At 33.3% G+C, this 25,150-nt stretch overlaps 1 protein-coding gene across 1 annotated transcript in view; it reads right to left on the reverse strand.

Annotated features, from left to right (window-relative positions):
- Positions 1-25,150, reverse strand: part of LOC129958605 (muscle-specific protein 20-like) — a 75,592-nt gene that overhangs the window by 15,633 nt on the left and 34,809 nt on the right. Inside the window, exon 2 of the mRNA XM_056071203.1 lies at positions 8,993-9,117. Coding sequence (XP_055927178.1) covers positions 8,993-9,117 — 125 coding nt within the window. The remainder of the gene's footprint in view (positions 1-8,992; positions 9,118-25,150) is intronic.

Below are 25,150 nucleotides of genomic sequence, written 5' to 3' on the forward strand. Positions count from 1 at the left end.
GCTTTAAATTCAATTCATTGAAATGTTGGCATACATCTTTAAAAAAACATCACTTTTGAAAGCCTTAACTTACCAGTAAATAAATTTTTCTGAAGGGCATGATTTTCTATTTTTCCACTTAGTATTTGTTGAATTTTCATATTATTTCACTCATTCGTTGATGCCATCCATGGATTTTAAATTTCACCTAATGGAAACTATTTCATTGTTTTCAACACTTTCAGTTTCATAATAAGGACGGGAATTCTCGACTGTTATTCATACGAATATGCTAAGACACTAAAAATAAATACGAATATGCTAAGGTAAATAAAAGGTTAAAAAGTAAGAGGGGGAGAAGAAAATTGCACAACAAAGCATTAAGGCAAATTTGTTCTTCGGAAATTTCGAAGTACAATCCCAGCAATACGAACTGAAACTACTTCGAAGTTTGCACATAATGATGTCCCACTTTCTTTGCAGAATGCACGAACCAATGGTATTGCCCGATTTTCTTCCATACAAGAAATAGGTAGGGATTGGGAATATGGGCCCCGCCCACCACGACCGATCACTAGTGAACTTCGTTATTTTGAACTAAAATGCAAACCGTTTTGATTGGCGGCGTGCCCAAAATATTGTGTTGCGTGCCATCAATGGTTCGTCATCCCTGATAGAGGGGGTCGTAAATGACTGAAAACGAAGAAATAGCTTAGAACTCATATTTGCAAAAATATTAAAACTTGAAGAAAAATAAAAGCTTGAAAATGTAAGGAATTGTATATCTTATAGTTTGATATAAGCGTGTAGTGTGAGAATTGGAGAGTTTTAAAGATATTGAAGAAAAGCTAAAATGGGAACCAGAAAACATCGCTGCAACATCAGTATCGGTGTTCGCAGAGAGAGTCATCAAATTCGAAAGATAAATTCTGTGCAAGGATAATAGGCATTAAATGGATGAAAAGTTACCAGAAAACATACGTTTTTCAACGAAAATCACAAATCGGGTGGAGTTCGCACGCCGGATGCTACACAGGAAGATACACAGTTTCTTGCTAGAGTTTTATTCTCAGATGAAGCCTGCTTTACGAGAGAAGGTGTCTTCAACAAGCACAATGCGAATATCTGGTCATGCGAAAATCCGCACGTCACTATCTCGTCGAACGTACAACACGTTTGATATTAACATCCGGTCAGAGTCCTCCATTTGAACCGTGTCTTCCGTCGGAACGCCTCAGAGACACAAAGTACCTTGTTTCCTTGCAGCACGTTCCTCCGGATTTACTGCAGGGAGCACCAACGCCAGAACATTTGTTTCATGCATAATGGTGCACCAGCACATTTTAGTTGCATTCGTGAAGTCTAACCTGTTGTTTGCAAATGACCATCCATTCTGCAATGCTCATTAATGAATACTTGCTCGCTGCTTTTATTCTTCTCGAACGCATGAAACATTTACATACGAGAAGGCTTCTTCTCGATTACTTTGTTCCTAATCCTTGCATTCATAGGGCGATTTTCTTCGCCAGACTCATTGTCTTTTCGGCGTCTGTTTTTGCGATTTTCACTGAATAAACAGTACCTATGACCCTATGTTTTCTGGTCATTTTTCGTCTACTTAATGCCTATTATCCTTGCTCCGAATTTGCAAAATGCTCTCATCGATATTGATTTTGCAGCGATGTTTTCTGGTTCCCATTTTAGCTTTTCTTAAATATCTTTAAAACTCTCCAATTCTGACTACACGTTTATATCAAATTATAGAATATAAAATTCCTTACATTTTTTTCAAGCTTTTATTTTTCTTCAATTTTTAATATTTTTGAAAATATAAGTTCTAAACTAGTTTTTCATTTTCAGTCATTTACGACCCCTCTAGATCATCAAATCCGCATGAAAAAAACTTGTAAGAATGTGCTTTCATTTTAAAAAAAATTCATCATTGAAAAAGCATTTGTTATTTTTAATTAATTTTTTACAGTTTCGAACAGTTCTCCCTCTATATTTCACCTACTAACCGTTGTTTGGAACCCCCTGTTGTATGGTGATTCTTTATTCTCTGAACACCCTGTATAGTTAGTTGCATGTCCTATTTATCAGAGAGTGATGCTGCTTCATATGCTATTATTCTGCTTGACCCAAATTCATATGTTGTTTCGGGAAGAATCTTTGTGTTTTCTTCAACTGCCTGTTGGATCACTTTTCACTTACAAATTGCAAATGATTCTCCAAAATTATAAATATTCTTTGTAAAATATCATCTGAAGTATAAACTTGAGTCGAACATTTGACTTTCAGAAATCTCCAGGGATGAAACAATAACTGTTTCGACGTAATATAAAAATGCAAAACCATTATTTCAGTTTTTAAAGATATATCCTCCAGGAAGAAAGCATTAAAAGCCGGAAACAACAACAGAAAATAAAAAAGACAGTCAAATACATCCTAAAGATGCACAACAACATAGGTAAATACAATGATACTGGCACTCTGCAAACAAATAATTATAGTCAGCCAGTTTCGTTAATTAGACGAATTATCAATAAGTTGTCTTAATGCTATGATACAAAAAAAAATCCCTCATAATTTTGATTCAACTGTTTCTTTTCAATTAAATTAGCCCCATTGCAGGACTGATGCTCCATGAATCCTAAAGAGAAGAAGTTATTTCAAAAATTATCAAAATTTGTGTCTCTCTCTCTCTCTCTCTCTCAAAAAAAAAAAAAAAAAAAAAAAAAACGGAGCTAAAAGTTCGCTAGCTGTTGTCATTGTTCAAATAATTTAAGACGACATCCTATTAAGTTAACTGAGTTAGTGATTTGATAGCATTACGGTCCTTCACGGAAGTGGCATCACGTATTGGTGAAGTGTATGGAATCTCTCCGTCTGACCACGATTTCAAATTAGAAGGGCCATATGGAACAGCTCTCATATTGTTTAAAAATGGGTGTTAATCTTCAACGAAGTGATGAAATTTGAAACTCAGATTATATAATGCAAAGGACTATAGTATATTGCCTACAGATGTGGCCAAGAAATTTGATGCGTCGCTGCACATTTACGGCCCACATGTGGTTTAATTCACTCTGATTGAATGAATGTTTAGGTGAATAGGGCAGTTTGAATTTGTTGTGCTTAGGGATTGCAATACCGGACCAAAATTTCAATACCGGTATTCGGTATTTTTTAAATTTTAATACCGGGATACCGGTTTTAATACCGGTATTAGAGATTTTAGAAAAAGAAAGAAAACACAGGTGTTTCTTTGTTTTATTTGCCAGTTTTGTTTTAGAGTGTAAATATCACAAAAAATAATTTGTGACTTATAAATTATAACAGTATTTAATCACAAAAAAGTAAAGAAACATCTTATTTATTTAAATCACAAAAAAAAGTGTAAATATCACTATTCAGTCTGTGGTACTATTACAAATTTTTGAAATGTGATCTTCAAAAACATAATGCATCAATGGTACTGTCATTAAGCCTGAAAAGTAATTTTGTGTAAAAATTACCAGCTATTGAAAACGCTCTTTCGGCATCTACGGTAGTTGGTGGTACTGTTAGCAATGCGCGATATACTTTTTCCAAGTATTTACCTCTAAATCCCTCATCTTCAAATAAATCGATTTCCCGTCGGATGGTTTTGGATATAGCTGATTTCTGTATTGTATTTTGGTTCGTTGAAATTTTACTTATCACTAATTCTAATTTTTGTCAAAGAGACAATTCCTTTTCACTATGGACAGTAGTGACATCATAATCTTCGATCATTGAACCGAATTCTTCCGAATGTGGATAGGTTTGTGGGTAAAAAATATTAAGAAAATTTACTCTAAACTTAATCAGATTTGAATGGGTTATTTTCTTTTCTTCTTTTTCATTTTCATTTTTAAAATCATTATAATTATGTAAATACCATAAGACATTTTCTATTTTGGTATGCCTTTCTTCTGTGAGATTTTTCAATGTAATATATAATTCTTCAGATAGTGATGTGTGCTGCTCTTTTAGTGACTGTAATATTAAGTTTATTGTTGCATTAGCTGTTAATAAATTAAAATCTCTCAAACATAATGCCTCAATAGTCAGTTTTATTGGAAGTAGAGCTGATACAGTTCTGGATATTAAGCCGAATTCACTTTCTGAAAAATTAATTTACAGGTTTAAGTCGATTATTGCTTTTTTGATTGGATTTCCCAGTTTCAAAAATCGTTCCATCATTAGGAGTAAACAGTTCCAACGTGTTTTAGAATCTAATATTAACATATATTCTGTTTTATTTTCAGTTAGTATATATTTTAGTAATATATCCTATTTTTATAGGGGAACGTTTAAATATCTTAACAATTTTTTGAACTTTATAAATTATAGGAAGCAATTCTTGATAGGTTTATATTTCATCCTCATTAGCAATATCTTCTTCAACAATTACATTGTCATTATCTTCATTGTCAATATCACTCTCAATCTTACTCTTTTCAGAGTTGGAATCCGAAATTTCTATATCCACAATATTTGGATTCTTCTGTACTTTATTTTTTTGGTATAATACATCTATTACTCCTAATTGAATTCCATGTGCATAGCACAACTGCTGATTTGCATCAATCAACTTTCCAACTTTTTTCATAATTGTTGCTCCACCAGTCGTTATGGATACAATATTTTCTTTCAGGGATAATCCATGTTTCGCTAATTTAGATTTAAGCAATTAATTCAGCCATTAATTAGATAATTAATTTAGCCCGTTATGGAGACATAAAAACAAAAACGTATACTATTTTGCTATGTTCGCGATACCTGAACATAGAGTGGAGACAATTTTAAAAATTTCTAGTAAATACCGAAAAACCGGTATTTAAACTTGTGAATACCGGTATTACAAAATTGTACAAATGGTTCAAAATACCGGTATTCGTTATCCCGGTATACCAGTATTGCAATCCCTAGTTGTGCTACATGGTTTGTGGCTGAAAATGAATCGACCGCCTTTAAGCTCAACTCGCTGTCATTCCTATCTTAATATTATTGTATTTGCTATCATATTTGCACATTTCTTTAATGACTAAAAACTCTGCCTGAAATAACGGAGTCTTTTTCGCTCAATTTGGGAAACTACTGGTGTCGTCACTTTGGCAGTTGCAATAATCAAAGCCAGTTTGTTTCACAAGTTTGAGCCCACGTGTAAAAATGCTGATCTCGTTTTAAGGTTGAATTAAATTGAGAGAGATCCGAGAAGGAGATCTGATGGTGGGATTTCTCAGTGGAAGTATTTATCTTGAAATGATTGGAATACTGAATTTTGGAAATGATTTGATATATTAATACTAATTTTTCTTAAGAAAGTCGTTCCAATCAACAGTTTGATGTGTAGTGGAAGAATAATTTCATAGAGAAAGACATAATTTTTAAATTAAAATAACATAAATAAGGCGGATGAAAAGGGAACATATGATTTCTAAACATGTTAGATATATATGAACATTAAAAGTTAAACGAGAATTGATTGAATTTATTTTGGTATAATAATCAGTTATAATTTTTTTAGTCTGTTAGTATATTTTTACTTATTTTTATTAACTTAAGGTTTCTAAAAATTGAAGTTTGTATCAATTTTTTACTCCTCTTTTAAAGCGCCATATCTTCAAAATTTTGTTCTCTTATCTATTTTTGATGGCGATACACTGTTATGAAATTTTGAGATTTTAATTATCCGTAAATCGATTGAAATTTTTAAATTTTCATTTCAAGCTAGTGGGACCATTTGGTAGTGAATTAAACAAAACATTGATTTCAAGATTCCATAGTTTTTATAACAATGAATTATTAATTAAAAACCAAAATAAAAACCAATTAGACTAAAAATAATTTATGCTTTTATTACATTTATAAAAGTGTTTTAATTACTGTTAGGCCATTTAATTTACTTATTGAACTGCATTTATTCGTTGAAGCACATTTATATCATATTAAGTTTTAAAAAATAATGTTAAAGAAACTGTTAACATTAAGAACACTAATTGGATGAAATTTGACTTCGATATCGGGATTTGAATTCCTTCTTTTAAGGGAAAGTGTGCTAATTTTACTCAGAATTAGAATTTTATCAAATATCCTACGAATTTTAATTAGCAATGACATTTTTTAGCTTTTCACAGTGAAGATTTTTATAATAAAATAAGTGGAATTTTATGAAAAGAAACATTTATATGAAAAAGTGTAAAAACATTGTTTAAATACAGACATACAATAATTCATTAAATTTATTGGTCTTTACTTTCATCTTGTCTGAAAAATTATCTTTTCATGGTTTTTCATTCATAAAGAAATGGAATAAAACGTCATTATTGAAATCAAATTATAAAATTCCTAAATATCGTTAGACTAGAAATAAAGAAGTACTCGATTGTTTATATATCTAGTATTGATACTGAATGGAAGAAGATTAGAAGGAAGTATCAGAATAATATGGTTAGTACAAATAGTGAAGTACTTCTTTAATGACGATTTTTCTAAAATTGACAACTGCTAGAGAAAAAATCCCTCCGAAGGGATTTTCGTCTGAGGGTGATAAAATTCCTCTTCAAAAACCATTCCATCATAGAAATGAAGAGGCTTATATAGAGTAATGGTTAGAGGTAGGACGAGAAAGGTTTTGGTTAACAAAAAATAGTTTTGTTTAAAGAAAATTTACATTGAGCACCAGAAACTGTTTCAAGTAGCAAAACAGCAGATTTACCACCGATTTTTTACTTAACTCATCTAAACCCTTTTTAATCCTTATTAGGTCATTGAGAAGAGACATTTCATCCACTGTGTTTGCTAACTACAAATTCGGTTTTGATTTGGTTGAGACAACTCTTCAAAATGACCATTTGCACTTGAAGACTAGCCATTGAAGTGACGAAGTTGCCACCTAAATGGATATATCAAAACCAAAAACTCATCATCCCTCTAATGAGTTGCCGCGTGAGTAACAAATAAATAAACAACTTAACAAGGAAAACTCCTTCACTTGTTACTGGGGGGAAAAAGAGACAAAGGAAATAGGAGTCTGGAGAGGAGGAGAAAACGGAAGGGAGAACAAACTACCTCAGGATTGGGTTTGGTTTGGTTTTGGTTACATATTAACGTCCCGTTTGAAGCAACACTAGGGCTATTTTGGGACGGACCTCGTAATTTTGAACCGCGGTCAGAAGACGAGGACGACACCTGAGCTGGCACCTCTCTCCACTCCACACCACACCAGCGGGAGGACCTTTGGTCATGACGGATTTAACGTGCAACAGACCCCCTTACACGACGGTTCTTTGGTGGAATCGGGTCACCCTCCGGTTCCGAAGCCGAGAACTTACCACCAGGCCACCGCGGCCCTACCTCAGGATTGGGACACTTGTAACCATTTATAGTAAATGAGGATATAAATATCATAGAAATTTTTCTCTTAATTCAGTTCTAGGTGACGCCTAAGTATTCGTATCAAGTTTCAATCGAATGGATTGAATCGGTTCATTGAGAGTTCATTTTTGAAACTATTGAAATAGAGTATTATAGTGAGACTCATAAATTTCAAATCTTTTTTACATGACAAAGTGAGTGACATATGAAACTTACCAAGTTCTATAAAAGTATTTTTTTCAGGTTCTACTAATATTATAAAATATAAATGACTAGTATTTTAGAATAGAATTTCAATTGAATGTGACTCCATCCCCACAAGTCAGTTGCAAAGTGAAAGCAATCCGAAAAACTGTTTCAGAAACCCTTCGTTTTTTTAAAAATCCTTGCTGAAGCAAAAGAAATGAATTCTCCACACCCAATTTCTTTTTGACATGTTTCTTCATCTAAATACCTTTTTAATTTACTGACGAATAATGGCCAATATTGTATTTCCTTGTCTGCTCATAAAAAATAAATATTTCATTAAATGGACATTATTGGCAGAAAATTGAAGCCTGAATACAATATTAAAAAACAGAATTGAAATATAAGCTGTATTTACCATTTCATCTTGTAAACACAAAATGAATTGAACTTAAATTATATTAATTGTAATGCTTGTCCCACTTCTTGTCTTGAATGGAGACAAACGAATGGGAATGAATGAAACGTTGAGATATCAAAAAGGAGAGGGACTCAGAAATACATAAGTGATCAAATCTGAGCTTTTGAAAGGAAATCGGTCAAACGTTAAATAGGGAAAGGAAGAAATACCAATAGATGATACAAATGATATGCATTTCCTCTAAGAAATGAAATAGATGCGCGTTTTTTTTTCTTTCCCCACATCCAGGATCTGATGGGTGTAAGATATTATTGTCATTCTGATTCAACTGATATGTATGCTGGTTGCTTACATACGGCTGTAGGTAACAAAGACATTTTAGTAGAGAATCTTTACGTGATCATTTTCAAAACTCATATCCTTGCCTTATAACAATGGTTTGAAGCAAAAGGAATTCCATTTCTGACGTATTCAGACTAAAAATATGTCTACCATTTGAACCATTTTATGAATGGGTCAAATGAAATGAAAGATAATAAATGTCATTTCTAGGAGACACCATTTACAAAAAGAATACTTATTAAAGATATTTCTCTTACTCAGAATAAAGACCCAAACGACACTGTCTGATGTCATTTTATTAGAATATTATGAGATTGTTAAGGGTGCTGCTATTCTTAATATTTCCATTCTGTGTTCGAATTCATAGTTCAAACTCCTTTCAAAAATACCTAACCGTATTTCACTTGAATCGATCTTTACAAGCCTGGAAAATACAATACTAAAAAAATCTTGATGATCTCATAAATTTGAGACAGATAATATTTTCATTTTTCTGTATATTTTGATTTGCGTTATAATCTGCGCGTTAAAAATAAACGAAATTGTATATATGATTTTGAGTTGCCAAATTATCAACATCAGTATTGAAATATTTTATTAGATTTCAGCAGTTTTTCATTATTTCTTTTTCTACAATTGCTTACGAATTTCGAAATGACTTACTTGCAAAGAATGATGCCATCCCTTAAAATTTCTTCATAAGAACCATTGGGGAGAGGTTCTCCTAATATTTCTTGGATCCATTCCAGCACTTCTGCTTCGAGTTGTTTATCTCGTTTAGCAGCGATCTGGAAGGAAGAAGAATGCATTGCAATTAAAATTCTTTTACTCTCTTTTGCAAGGAAAGGCATCGATTTTTTAATATTATCTCTGGAACAAATGAGCTTTTCAAACACACTTTATTAGTATATTTAATATTATTTTTTTAATTTACTTATTTTCGAGGTTTTGATCCATTATTATTGTTAAATGACAGGGTAATACTAACCATTACATCATAATGGTTAGCATTTGAGAAGGTAAGTATTGGTTTAAGTATTGGTCTTTTATCATATAATTTTTAATTCCCGTTTCATGCGTGAATCAAATCCTACTCAAAGTGACACACCACGAGAGTTATCCAATTCTTTTAAAAATCCTTGCCTAACTAAATAACATAGATTCAAAGTAATGAACCGAATTCTCAAACAAACAAACAAACAAAAAACCCGATAACTGAATGAACGGATGAAAATTCACCGGTCATTGAGAAATTCATCCAATATGACATCAAGACAGATTGTAAATGGCAAAATCTTTGTTAACGCTATTCCAGCTTTTGGGATACAAAGAAAAAAAAGTGTTTGATGAGTTACATATTTCTTGATAAGGGAAATGAGGAAAAACATATGTGATGATCTTCTGCAAAATTTTTTACAGATTGAAAATTAAAATAGTAAATGATGTAAGTGTAAAAAAACTAAAAATCAACCGTATTTATTGTTATAGAGTAAAATGAATTAGGCTTAGTGATATAGTAAGTATAAAAATAATCTTGTTTAGTCCTCTAGTTAGTTCAAAACAACGTTTAAAGACATCCTTGTTTGTTATGTCCCTATGGAATGTTTGAAGAGCTTTTTATGATTTCTCAAGATATTTGCTTTTGGTAGAACATTTATCACTTTTAGTCTTCGAATATCCAGAATACATTCAGGGAGTCATCATGTATGATGAAACTTGGTTGTTTCGTTTCGACTTTGAGACCAAAAAAGCAGTAGATGGACTGCGTTGTGTCACACATTCGTGTACTTGATCCTGCATCAAATGGATGGTGACATTCTTCAGGATTCACAAGGGGGTTGGGGACGCATAACCCTTTTCGAACTTCGAACTGCTATCACCCAAGAAAAATATTGTTCATCCTAAGAAAATATCAACGAAAACATCGTACGAACTAAGATGTCATATCGCATTTATCAGTTGGGACGAGAGAAGGCTTGAAAAAAGTGTTGGGATGATCATTGCATGTGTGAAGAGGGAGAATTCAATAATTTTGGATCGAGCATTTATATCACAGAAAAAAATAGAGTTGAAGCAAATGCATTACATAATGAATGACTTTTCCAAAGGATCTACAAAATTTCAATTCCGTATTGTATACTTACAAAAGACTTTTTTATTGACCTTTACTTTTACATTTCAATCAAAACTAATATGTTCATTTCTAATATTTAGAGGAAAAAATGAGGAAATAAATTTGTAAGATTAAACTTAACGACTAAACTCATTTGAAGCAAAAATTTCATGGTATATATATATATATATATATATATATATATATATATATATATATATATATATATATATATATATATATTTACAGTTAGCATGTTTCTTAAATAAATTTATTTAAAATAAATGGTTATGTTCGTTCATTTCATGAAAAGTAATCAATCTTCTTGCTTTTAACGCATAGTTTTTTCAAAAATAAATAAATAATAATAATTACTTTGAACGAATAAATTTTGTCCTACTTCTTAATAAAATAATTGAATTCCTTAAATCATATTTTTCATTTTATTTCAACAATGACCTCTACTTTTCAAAACAACAGATATCGCTAACTTTCTCCTTCAAAACGCAAATACTTGTAATGCAAATTTCTTCTGTAAACAATTATTGCATATTTTGTAAAAATGTCGGAATAAAGAAAGATATGTATTAATAAATTTAACTATACAAAAATTTTAGTTAAAAAATTTATGACCTCTAATGGAAAATATTTTTTATCTTTCCAAGATGTGGCAGTTTTTCGAAAAACGAATTCGTATCGCAGTTTAGTTTGGAACTGCATATTGCTAATACGAAAAAAAAGTTGGGGAGTAAAGAGTGGGAGAGGAAAGTGGCCAATCAGTAAGATAAGATAGCCAGAAAGATTATAACTATATGTCTCCCCATTGGGGTCATTGGACCCCCGCGGCTGGGAAGAAAGGGGAGCGAAAAATGCACGTTTCTTTTTCGAACATTCTCTCGTGTGAAGCTGATATTTTTTGGAGTAATCTTTTGACGAATAGAGATACAGTTTGACTCAGGATAATTAGCCGCTCGCTAATTATACGAATCGACATTAATGAGAAAGTTCGATTTCTATCGATATAAAGGTTTGTTGCACAGAATGATGATGCCTGTTAAAATTTTTTAGTTCAGTACTTAGTAAATGCTGAACTTTATAGCTTTCTTGTATATGAAAATGTATGAAAAGGGGAAATAAAAAATTCTTAGTTGACATTTTGACGAATCTCCACGTTTCAGACATCCATGTGTCCGAAAAAATCGATTTTTTTGAAATTATGTCGATCTGTCGGTTTGCGAACACGAAAATGTTACGAATTTGACTGATAAAATTGAGATTATCGTTACTTATGCATAGGGATTGCAATACCGGGATACCGAATACAGGTATTTTGAGCCCTATCTACAGTTTTGTAATATCGGTATTCACAAGTTTAAATACCGTTTTCTCGGTATTTACAAGAAAATTTTTAAATTGTCTCCACTATATGTTCAGGGATCGCCAGCATAGCAAAATAGTATACGTTTTTGTTTTTGTGTCTCCCTAACGGGCGAAATGAATTAGACTGTGAATACGAAGTTGCATCGTACAATCAAGAGAAGTGATAAAATACTGTTTGATAACGGATTGTAAAACCTCCGCGCTTTTGCGCGTGCTTTAGGATGGGTTTAATTCGACAAAATAGGGGTGAGAGGAAAGATGAAAGGCGGAGGAAACTACAGTAACGATGCTCGCAATTCTTTGAAACACGAGCTAATACAATTAAAAGTAAATGGTGAAAAATTTGGTCTTACATTTGATAAATGGACAAGTGTAAGAAATAGACGCTATTTAAATATAAATATTCATTCAGAAAAAAAAATTTGGAATATAGGACTTTCAGATGTCTCGGGAAGTATGCCAGCTAAAAAATGTGTGGAAGTGCTTAAATCTAAATTAGCGAAACATAGATTATAAGAAGATATTGTATCCATAACGATTGATGGAGCAACAGTTATGAAAAAAGTTGGAAAGTTGATTGGTGTAAATCAGAAATTGTGCTATGTTCATGGAATTCAATTAGGAGTAATAATTGTACTATACCAAAAAAAATAAAGAGCAGAGGAATCCAAATACTGTGGATAAAGAAACTTCGGTTGAGGTTGAGGTTTATATTTTTATGGCACAAGAGCCAGAATTGGCCATGCTGAGCCGACACATGGTATGAATATATTACCATAAGATGAAAAATTTTGTTTAATCCAGGCTAAAAATTGATAAAAACATTGTTAAAAGCATTTATAAAAAGGTACGAAACTTTAAATAAGAAAAGTCTAAGGCAAAAACAAATGTTTTTTTAAATAAACAATGATATTTATATAAAATGAATAAAGTCAGTAGCTCTTAAAAAGTCAAAAATATTACGGTGAGGCTGTTCTCCAACCAGTTCACGCAAATCCAATGATGATGAATTAAAGAAATGCGTACGATAAAAATTAAATTTGGGACATTCAATTAAAATATGTAAAACTGTAAGATTAACGTTACAATCCGAACACATTGGTATCCTCTCGCCAAACAAAAGATGTTTGTGAGTTAGGCGGGTGTGACCAATTCGTAATCTAGTTAATTTTACATCAGTCCATCGAACCGAAGCAGCAGGCCACACTCCAATTGTCGGCTTGATAAAGTGCAGTTTGTTTTCAGTTTCATGATTCCAAGAGTCTTGCCAAATTGAAAGAATATAACCACTATACATATTAATAAGGTCAATATGTGGGCAAGAGCGCTGAAGAATATGCTTAGCCTCCTTGGCTGCAATGTCAGCCGCTTCATTGCCGGTTATACCAACATGACTAGGAATCCATCTGAACTGGATGTCATACCCCTTAGTTTGAAGATCTCTCAAACAGCAAAGAATATCAATTGCAATAGGATGCCTGCAATTTGAAAAGTTACAAAGTGTCTCTAAAGCACTCATACTATCTGCATAAATGCAGTAATAAGTCTCTTTAGCTAGAGAAATTCTTTCGAGAGCTAACAAAATTGCAGATAGTTCAGCAGTCAAAACAGAACACGAATCATGCAGACGGTAACTATATGTAACCTCTGGAAAGACAATAACCACACCCGACAGATTGAGAGGATTTTGATCCATCAGTGTATATCGGTATGTAAGTTGAAAGTTGATGAAGATGAAAATTAAATAACTGCTGGAAAACTACAGAAGATGTAGTAGCTTTATTAAAATTTAAAAAAGGGTTAAAATATGAAAAAATTGGATAATCCCAAGGGGGGAAAGATAAAAAGTTAACTGGATGAACCTCGACATTTCCAAGGCCCAAATCCTGAATATCAACCCTTATTCTTTCATGAAAAGGCAGAATATTATAAGGACGGGCATTGTAAAGTCTATGAAGACTAATAGGCACCGTCAAATTCTGGACTGGGTGTTTGGGAAGAGAATGCATGCGGAAGAAGTATCGAACTACTAGCTTTCTTCGCCTTAAATGCAAAGGTAACTGATGGGAAATCACGTACAAACTTTGAACTGGTGAAGTCCTGAAGGCTCCAGTGCAGATCCGTAATGCAGAGTGGTGCAATGGATCGAGTCTTCGCAAAATGTTGGATCGAGCAGAACCGTATACTTTGCAGCCATAATCAATGCGTGAGAGTATCAATGCTTGATAAATGCGAAGTAACGAAAGTCGATCCGCTCCCCAAGCTGTATTCGATAGGACTTTTAGAATATTGAGTTTTTTTCTCACATGCCTTCCTTAAATGAAGTATATGTGGAAGGAAGGTGAGTTTTCTGTCAAAAATAATTCCTAAAAAGCGCATCTCTGCAACAACCGGAATTTCAGTATTACGGATATAGACCACAGGATCTGGGTGAAGACTTCGCTTTCTACAGAAATGAACACAACAACTTTTCTCAGGAGAAAGTGTGTGTCCATTTTCATTGCACCAAGATAAAAGTTTGTTGATAGCGATTTGCAGTTGTTTCTCAATGAAAGGCATATGCGATCCTTGACAGGATATTTGAAGATCATCCACGTACAAGGTTCCAGTAACAGTTGCTGGTAAAACTTTAAGAATTTGGCTAAAATGCAGAATAAACAAAGTAACACTTAAGACGCTTCCCTGAGGAACGCCTTCCTGTTGAACAAAAGTATTTGAAAGATAACTGCCAACTCGAACACGGAAAAAACGACAAGATAGGAAGTTTTTTATAAAAACAGGTAAATTTCCTCTAAGACCAAAATCAAATAATGTGCGAAGAATTCCATAACGCCATGTGCGATCGTATGCTTTATTAATGTCGAAAAACACCCCAACAAGATGGTTTCGACGGACAAAGGCATTACGAATGTGAGTTTCCAAATGAATAATGTTATCGATGGTGCACCTTCCCTTTCGGAAACCACTCTGAAAGAGCGGAATACAGTCATTTTTTTCCAATTCATATACAAGTCTCGCGTTAATCATACGTTCAAAAATTTTACACAGGCAGCTTGTTAAGGTGATTGGTCTGTAGTTCAATGGGTTACATGGTTCCTTTCCAGGTTTTAGGAGTGGTATTACAACTGCTTCATGCCACTGGGAAGGGAATATTTGATCATTCCAGATTCTGTTAAATAGGCAAAGAATATTAGCCAAGGAATCTTCATCCAGATGGCGGAGCATGTTGTATGTAATTCCATCCGGACCAGGGCTAGAATCATGAACTTGAAACAGTGCTCTCTTTAATTCATTGATTTGAAATGCGCAATTATACGGATGAAGATGGTCGGTTTCGAAATGGAGATGTATCTTCTCAGCACGCCTCTTAGTGGCGAGGAATGTTGAATTATATGAGGCTGTGCTTGAAACTTTCTCAAATGTTTGACCGATAATGTTAACGACTTCTATAGGAGAAGAATATGAAACGTTTCCTGTGTTTAAAACTGGAAACGAGAACTCCTGGTAAATCCCATTTACTGCCTTAACTTTTCTCCAAAGTTGCGCACTGGTTGTATTTGAAGTGATAGAGGAGACAAATTGGAGCCATGATTCCCTTTGGCTACGACGTCGAATGCGCCGTGCATTTGCTCGGGCTTTTTTAAAGGCAATGAGATTCTCCGTAGTTGGATACCTACGGAAAATTCCCCATGATTTCTTTTGTGTCTTGTAAGCGTTGCGGCATGCATTGTTCCACCACGGCCGACGAAATGCTCGTGGGTGGGGTGAGCTCTTAGGGATTGCAATGTCAGCAGCATTTCTAATTGTGTTAATAATATTTTGAGTAGCATCAGTTATATTTTCAACAGCAACCATTGCTTCTGTAATAACTGCAAGTTCAGTGAATGTTCCCCAATCTGCCCGCTGGAATAGATATCGTTGTGGACGCTGTGTTCCACAAGTACTATCAGCATGGGAGACGATGAGAGGGAAGTGATCACTATTAAACAGACTATCTCCAACTCTTAAATTCAGCAATGGAAAAAGTGAGGGAGAACAAATAGAAAGGTCAATACTGTGGAAAGTATGCGTCGGCTCATGGAAATGCGTTTGCTCATCATTATTAAGGAGACAGAGACAATTTCCTTAGATAAATTCTTCAATCTGTCTCCCCCGAGAATTAGAGCTATCTGAACCCCATAAAGGACTATGGCCGTTAAAGTCACCAATCAAGAGAAAAGGTCTAGGAAGCTGATCAACTAAAGCATTGAGGTCGTTTTGACAAATAGTTTCATTTGGCGGTAGATAAATAGAACAGACTGTAACGAGAGTTCTAACGTGAACCTGGATAGCTACAGCCTGTAGAGAAGTATGAAGAGTTAGTGGGGTACTGGGGAACTGGTTGGAGGTCAGAATGCAAACTCCACCGGAACTAATTCTCCCAGTATCAACATCTTTCCGCACAGAATTATAACCACGAATCTTAAAAGGAATATCTGACCTCAGGTGGGTTTCCTGAAGTGCAAAGCAAACAGGTTGAAATGTATTTAATAAAACCTTAATGTCAGAAATCTTGTAACGAATGCCGCGACAATTCCAGGAAAGGAAAGAACACATTAAGAATTATTTGGGGAACTTTTATTATCATTCGTAGGCGGAGTTGCAGAAGCATCACAACTCATCTGAAAATCATCTTCCTCCTCGGAGGGATGGAGTCGCAATAATTCCGGACTCTTCGGCTGACCACCGAATAAGGAAGTTAGGTCTTTACGAACAAGGCCAGATTTTGCCATATCTAAGGCAAGAGATTTTTTGGTAGAAAGAGCTAATGTAATGTCTTTAGAAGAACGACCTGTTTTTGAAAGTTTCAGTGCCAGTGATTTCTGTGATTTTGAAATTTTTTTCCTCTTTGGTTTTAACTTGTGTGGTGAGCTAGCATCTGAAGCATCTAATTCAGTTGTTAGCTGATTATTAGAAAGGGAAATACCTACACACGATTTATCCTGTGCATTTCCAGGAGTGAAAGGAGTTATTACCTTTGCCGCTTTTGCATAACTAATGCCAGCCGGTGGTAGACGGGCTTTCACAATCCTTTTTGCTTCCGGATAAGAAATTTGATTCTTAACCTTGACAGAGAGTACTTCCTTTTCTAATTGCCAGATAGGGCAAGTGCGGGAAAAGGAGCTATGCTCTCCTTTACAGTTAACGCATTTTTCATTTGCAGTGCAATCGACGCTCTCATGCCCGGCCTCAGCACAACGGGCACAGGTAAGAGTACCTCGGCAAGTAGCTTTGGAGTGACCTATGCGCTGGCACTGAAAGCAACGAAGTGGGTTTGGTATGTATGGTCTGACAGCTAATCGCATGTAACCCGCCTTAATAAATTCGGGTGCCTTTGGAAAGTGGAATGTCAGAATAAGGTGTTTGGTCTTCATAACATTACCATTCCTTTTAATTGTTATTCGCCGGACTTCCGTAACGCCTTGGTTTCGTAATTCTTTTAAAATTTCGTCAGTCTCCTCATTATACAGCTCTCCACAAGTAATAACTCCTTTAGAAGAGTTCAGAGATCTGTGTGCACTAACAGTGACAGGTATCGTTGACAGAGATTTAATTTTCAAAATTTTTTGAGCTTGTTTCTTATTGGCTACTTCAACAAGTAAATCGCCAGAGCGAATTTTCCTTGTTGCTTTAGCTTCACCGATATGCCCAGATATAGCCTTTTCAACTAGAAATGGTGACACACCGTGAAATGTTTCATTTTCAGATGATACACGACTAATTATGAAAAACGATGGTGATGGAATTTGATTTTGAGGCCCCATACGATATTGCGAATGATTCGGGCCCGACGGCACCGCCCACCACGGAGCCCAACAAGGGAAGGCAGCCACCGGCTCTGGCCATTCCCAGCCTCGGCGCTTACCTTGATGCTAGCCGGAACCTATACGCTCGGAGTTACCCCCGGGGACAGTGACCACCCTTAACGCCAAGCCCAAGGAGTAACCCCTTCGCTTGATCCCTAGCAGACTAGCCACTCAGGTGACTAGCTACCAGCCGATTGATGCACAGGGGACCACAGTGCACCATCCGTCTTTCAAATGGGTCGCCACGCACGGCAAACACGTGGGGTTTTTGGCTGTCCATGAGAAGCAGGAAGCAAACAGAGTGGCGACAGCTTCTCATGGAGAGCTCCCTCGCTTGCCGTCGAGGGATAGAAGAGATACAGCAGACAGCAGAAGGTGTAGAGGAGAGTAAACATAAATGGAGTAAAGGTCCCTGGGAACCTCGGGATTGGGACACCCGTACTCACCTATAGTAGGTGAGCCCCTGAGGGGAAAGAAACTTCGGATTCCGGCTTTGAAGAGAGTGGGAGTGATATTGGCAATGAAGATAATAACAATGTAATTGTTGAAGAAGATATTGCTAATGAGGATGAAATATTAACCCATCAAGAATTGTTTCCTATAATTTACAAAGTTCGAGAAATTGTTAAGATAATTAAACGTTCCCCTACAAAAAATGCCATCTTACAAAAATATATACTAACTGAAAATAATACAGAATATATGTTAATAATAGATTCTAAGACACGTTGGAACAGTTTACTCCTAATGATGGAACAATTTTTGAAATTTAGAAATCCAATCGAAAAAGCAATAATCGACTTAAACCTAAAAATTAATTTTTCAGATAGTGAATTCGACTTAATATCCAGAAATATATCAGCTCTACTTCCAATAAAACTGACAATTGAGGCATTATGTCGGAGAGATTCTAATTTATTAACAGCTAATGCAATAATAAATTTCATGTTGCAGTCACTGAAAGAACAGCACACATCACTATCTAAAGAATTATATATTACATTGAAAAATCTTACAGAAGAAAGGCATACCGAAATAGAAAATGTCTTACGGTATTTACATAATTATAATGATTTTAAAAAGGAAAATGAAAAAGAAGAAAAGAGACTAACCAATTCAAATCTAATCAAGTTTATAGTAAATGCTCTTAAAATTTTTTACCCACAAACCTATCCACATTCAGAAGAATTCTGTACAGTTATCGAAGATGATGATGACACTAATGTCGATAGTGAAAAGGAATTGTCTCTTGAACAAAAATTAGAATTAGCGATGAATAAAAAAAATTCAGCAAATCAAAATACAATACAGAAATCAGCTATATCCAAAACCATCCGGTGGGAAATCGATTTAATTGAAAATGAGGGATTTAAAAGTAAATACTTGCAAAAAATATATCACCCATTGCTAACAGTACCTCGAACTAGCGTAGATCTCGAAAGAGCGCTATCGACAGCTGGTAATTTTTACACAAAATTACGTTTCAGGCTTAATGACAGTATAATTGATGTATTATGATTTTTATGATCACATTTTAAAAATTTGTAATAGTACTACACTGAATAGTGATATTTATATTTTTTTGTAATTTAAATAAACAAGATGTTCCTCTACTGTTTTGTGATTCTTTACATACTGTTATAATTTATAAGTTACAAATTATTTTATGCGATATTTACACTCTCTAATAAAACTGGAAAATGAAACAAAGAAACATCAGTGTTTTCTTTCTTTTTTCTAAAATTTCTACTACGGAATTAAAACTGGTATCCCGGTATTAAGATCTAAAAAATACCGAATACCGGTATTGAACTTTTGGTCCGATATTGCAATCCCTACTTATGCAACTATGTTGAGCTATTGTGAATTTGTATTCCGTTAAATCTAAGTTGTACCACTTTATATGGTGCTTCTTTTCTTTTCCTTAATTTATTCCCTGCAGTTGATGCCCTTTGCGTTTGTAACATTATGTTTTACTTCGCCGGCGCCCTGGCATAGGGGTAGCGCGTCTTCCCCGTGATCTGGGCGTCCCGGGTTCGAGTCCCGGTTTGGGCATGGTTGTTCTTCTGTTGTTCTATCTGTGAGATGTGTGAATGTGCCCTCCTGTAAAAAGGGGTTGTGCAAGCGAATGAGTGATGCGTGAGTGGCAAAGTCGTACTCTTGGCCCTAGTTGGCGCTGCTATAAAAAATAAGAGACGTTCCCCTCAGGCTTAAATCGCTGTCTGTGTAACAGTGGGCTTGTCAGTGGCAAGTGCCATAAGAAACAAACAAACAATGTTTTACTTCAGAAACATTTTTTTTGTATGCCTGTCCAACCTCTAAAGTTTCCGAAAGATTTTATGTATAAGGTGCTCAAAACGCCATTTAGTTAGAATTTTGTAAATGACCTTTAGGAATATCTTTTACAACTGTTAGGATAGTTGTGTCAGTGAAAATAAAGGCTATTTTTTACAGTTTCATTCAATTTTCCAACAAGCATATTTCTATTTTTTATTAACTCGTGATATTTTATTTGAAAAGAAAATCTCAAACAAATTTTGGATCGATAAATTTAATAAATGAGATTTCACTACATTTTTTCGAATCAAATCTTTTATTTGTCTAAATTAGGACGATATGATAGGGAATTTGCTGTCAGCTTCAATTAACCACATGCTGAAAATTCTTGCAGTTATAATTTTGAAAGGCATCCTAAAAATAATTTGAGATCTTAACTTTTTTTTTTTTTTTTGTAATCATTCAGATCATGAGAAATCCTTGAGCGGGAGAAACTGACAATAGTCCTGCAACATGCAATCCCTTGTATAGGACGAACACAAATCATCAACCAAGGATTCAAAATTTTTATGCCAAAAGAAGTTTTACTGCTGAACCAGAAATTGTATTTCCTTTTTTGATACTCTTCTTCTTTTATTATCTTTTACTCCTTCTATAAAAGAACTCTGTAGGCATCAAGTTCATTTTTATTAAAGATGATACCAATTATTAGATCAAATGAAAAAAATGTAGACACTCTGTAGTAAATTTCGCATTATTCTTTACTTGTGCTAAAATTTGCAAGGGTAATTTAAAACGGTACAGCTTGTTTGGGATCTTTAGTTGTCCGAGTCCTCTTACACGCAGGTCTAAAGATGCACAGTCGGCCATAACAAATCCTGCTACGTTCAGTGGCTGTACGCAAGAAGAAGGTGCTATTGATAATGAAGTACAGATGCAGTACTGTGCAATTTAATTGGGACAAACACAAAAAGTTTCATCTTTGTTGTTTAATTAGTATAGGTTCACTTACATGCATGGTATAGCAATCTAGTAGCAAATATGTCCTCCAGTAGCTTTAATGAGATCCTGTACATGTTTTAACATGGATTCCACTAATTTATAACATACGTTTTTGATGTCATTAAAATGAAACCAAACTTTTATGATATTCTCAATCATGTTTCTCTTAGTTTAACAGTCCGTTTTACTCGCACGTTTCTTCACAATTCTCCAGAAATTTTCGATGAGATTTACATCTGGGGAATTACCAGGTCAATCCCAAACTGTTAATACCTTTTCTTGAAAAAAATTCTTTACCACCTTGGAATGATGGTGTGGGGCAAGATCTTGTTGAAAGACATCAACAACACCAGCAAACATTTGCATTGGAGGCACAATTTTTTCTTCTAGTATTGAAATGTATTTTTTAGAGTTCATCGTCCCTTCAACTGGTACTAAGCTGCCAGGTCCTACAGCTGCAAAATGACCCCAAAATATCTGCTTTTGAGGGTGCTTAAATTTTTGAGTAAGATGTTTTTCTCTGATGGGTTTTCCAGCACTTCGTCTGATAAATGTTGATTGAATCCCTTGCACAAAAACATGTTTTGTCGCTGAATACAACCTTATTCCAGTCTTTTGCAGTCCAGGATTGATATTTCCTGGCCCAATACAAACGTTTTCTCTTCACTGCAGGTGTTAACAACTGTTTTTTTTACTGGTTTTCTACCCATCCCCCTGCTTCAATAAGCCTTCGTTATAAAGTTGATGAATCAGTGCTCACACCAGTTGCTAATAATTCTCTCTGAAGATCTGTACTTGTTTTGAGAGGGTGCATTTTACTATTTTTTACAAGAAATTTGTTTGTCTCAGGTGTTGTATTGCGTTTGCATCCACATTTACTCTTTCATTTTGGGAAAACTGACCCAAACTTAATTTGCTGATTAATAATCCTTGAAACACTCAATTTTCCAACTCCAGCTTCTGCAGCAATATCCCTCACTGTTATTGAAGTGTGCTGACCGAGGATACCAATTCTAGATCTTACCCGGGAGTGATATATACATGTTTTAAAATGCATTAGAACTAGACAATTCACACAATCAACCTCCTGCAGCAACTGAAACATGACTGATGGTAAAATGCAGAAGCGTCTAGGGGCTGCTCCAAAAATTCTGCTCCGAGGGAAAAAGAAGGGGAAAATTTGCGCGGGGAAAATTTTCAGACTATTAGCTTATTATGCCTATCCTCAAGGATCGATATGGGTGTGTCCGTTGTTTATCGGCAGTTGAAAGATTGTTTTGAACGTATTTAAAATACTTTTATTTATTAATAAATGAAATTATAGTGTGCATATGAAAAAGTATTATCTTTCAATCATTTACGAATGTAATTATTTTGTGGGAAAATTTGCGCGGGGAAAATCTTAAAAATATTAGCTATGCCTATGGTTGTGTCCGTTGCAAGCTGTACATGATACAAATATTTTGAATCATTAAATGCAATTATAGTGTGCATATGAAAAAGTATTATCTTTCAGTTATTTACGAATGTAATTATTTTGTGAAATAATGTTTAATATGGATGTAAGAATTGCAAGCTGTACACGATACAAATATTTTGAATCATGTACAACTCATCACACATTTCTGTTTCTGTACCTGTTCATGTCAATTAAGAAGTTATAGGATTAGATGTTAGTTCTAGATATTTATCTTTTTTAAGAAAATAACTTTTTATGAAATCCTCTAAGTCATTATTTTTCAGATTATTAAGCATGTAAATTACATTTAGAAAGTCATACTTTATTTACCTGAAACATTTTGTCCATATATTTTTACATATGTTGATAATAAATTTGATAAACAACTATTTTTATAATTAAAAAAAAAGCATTTCATTGGCAATTGATGTAAAAAGATTATCCTCAGTTGTGTAAATAAATTGCACATCAAACTGGGAATTAAATGAATATCTTGCATTTAGCTAGGTAAAATTCTTGCATTTGATTTCTTAAGATTTTAAAATTATATTTACTTATATAATATTATGAAAGTTATTCAAGAGATTTTGTTATTGTTGAAGCCTAATACGAAGGCGTTTTATTACAAGATTTTTCCATGTAAAATTTTTCAAGAAAATGCTTCTCTTTCTTTAAAAGCAAAAATGTTTATAAAAAAATCCTTTATATTCAATGGGATTGTATGTTTGAAATTACGGATCTATTTATTCTGTAACAGCTATGATTTCGTAATATGCTGAAAAGAAAAGCACTGCCAATGTTTTTATTTATTCAGAAAGAAAATATTTGTATGATAAAATATCTTCTATATTTCATTATATCTGAAAATTTTTTAAGATAAATCTTACTTTATTTTTTAAAAAAATTATATTTAATGATGGTTAAAAGATTTTCATCATATCATGTTATGAAAACTTATTTGTATGTACCTGTAATGAGTCATGTTCTACTATTAAAATTTGACCATATGTTTTTTGCGTTTGATTTAATTCAAATACTAGCTACTCTTGTGCAATGAAAATAAAAAAAAGGTCAGTTAAATATCCCTAATATAGAATCTAAGTGAAATGAATAATGACAAATTCTTCTGTTTGTCAACTTATTTAGTGTTATATTGAATATGAGAACAGCTTTAGATTTTTTTAATTGTAGTAGACTGACTGTATTTTAGATTTTTTGTTTTTTTACCATCTCAATTCAAGAATTTTTTTAGAGGTTTACTATCATGCATTTTAGTTTAGAAAAATATGTATATACAAGTAAGATAATGAAAAAATGTAAACCTTTTGGGTAATATCAATTTGAATGAAATAATCAAACTTCTAATATGAGTAAATTAGCCAAAAATGCAGTAATTGTTTTAAATAAACATCTTTGTATCGCATAAATATTCTAAATTATTCAAAATTATTTTAGATTCTTAAAATGATTTAATTTTAGTATTTAGAAATGGAGTTGCTATAACCCTTTCTTGTAATCTATCTACTGAATAAATTATTTTATATATGAATTTACAAATTACAAGTTAGTTTGGGTTTAGATAGAGTGGTATGCACTTACAATGATGCTTCATTTAACCATCATCAAATTGTGAAGAATTATTTAAAATTCAAAAAGTAAATGATAATTGTAACTGTTCTGTTCGATGTAAAGACTGTGATTGTTGCATCCATAATTATATCTGCAGCTGCATTGATTCTTCAATCAGATGGAATATGTGCAAGCATATTACAAGAAGAAAAAATTTCATGAAAAAATATTTCTGTCCTTTCTGCCAGTGAATCTAAAGCAATAGTTTTAAATCTTTTAAGTCAGAATATTAATTCAGCAAGCCAGTAACAAAAGTAGTGTAATTATCCAGCATAATTTTATATTAATATTTTGTTAATGCATTAAACCCAGCATCAAAAGCCATAATAATTTTAAATATTTTATCAGTTATTTATAAATAAAATTAGTGTGTTATTGAAAAACTATTATCTGTTTTCAGTCATTTACAAATGTAATTACTGTATGAATTGGAAAAATTATGAACCTGTTTTCAATTATTTATAACCATTATTGTAGTACATACTCAAAATAATCTGAACTTATTTTTTAATTAATTTTAGATGTGATTGTAATATGTATTTCAAATTTACTTTGGAATATTTCTAAATATGATAGTAGTGTGAATATATATATATATATATATATATATATATGATTAATATAAAATGTTTTTAACCTTAATTGTTTTAATAATCTTTTCAAATCTTAATTTTAGTTGCAATCCAGAATTAAATAAATATATATATATGTTACAATTAAACTTCCAATTATGTCCAACTTGTTACACAATTCTATTTTTGAAATTGCTCATGTCTAGTAAACAGGTATAAGATTAGATGCTAATTATAACTAATATTTATCTTTATTTACAAAACTTTCAATGAATTCCCCCATATCACTAATTTTTTCAGATTATTAAGCATGCAAATCGCTTTCAAAAAGTTCACTTTATTTACTTGAAATATTTTATCCACATATCTTCAGAACTTTATATATGTTGATAATACATCTAATGTATAGTAATTTTTATAATATAGATGAGTATTTCATTGACAATTGATACAATAATAAATTATTTGTAGTTTTTTAAGCAGTTGGTAAGCATGACATTCAATTATGAGCAAAAGATTATCTTCAAATGTAAATTTAAATCC

The sequence above is a fragment of the Argiope bruennichi genome, chromosome X1, assembly GCF_947563725.1.
Source record: "Argiope bruennichi chromosome X1, qqArgBrue1.1, whole genome shotgun sequence".
In the NCBI taxonomy this organism is placed as follows: Eukaryota; Metazoa; Arthropoda; class Arachnida; order Araneae; family Araneidae; genus Argiope; species Argiope bruennichi.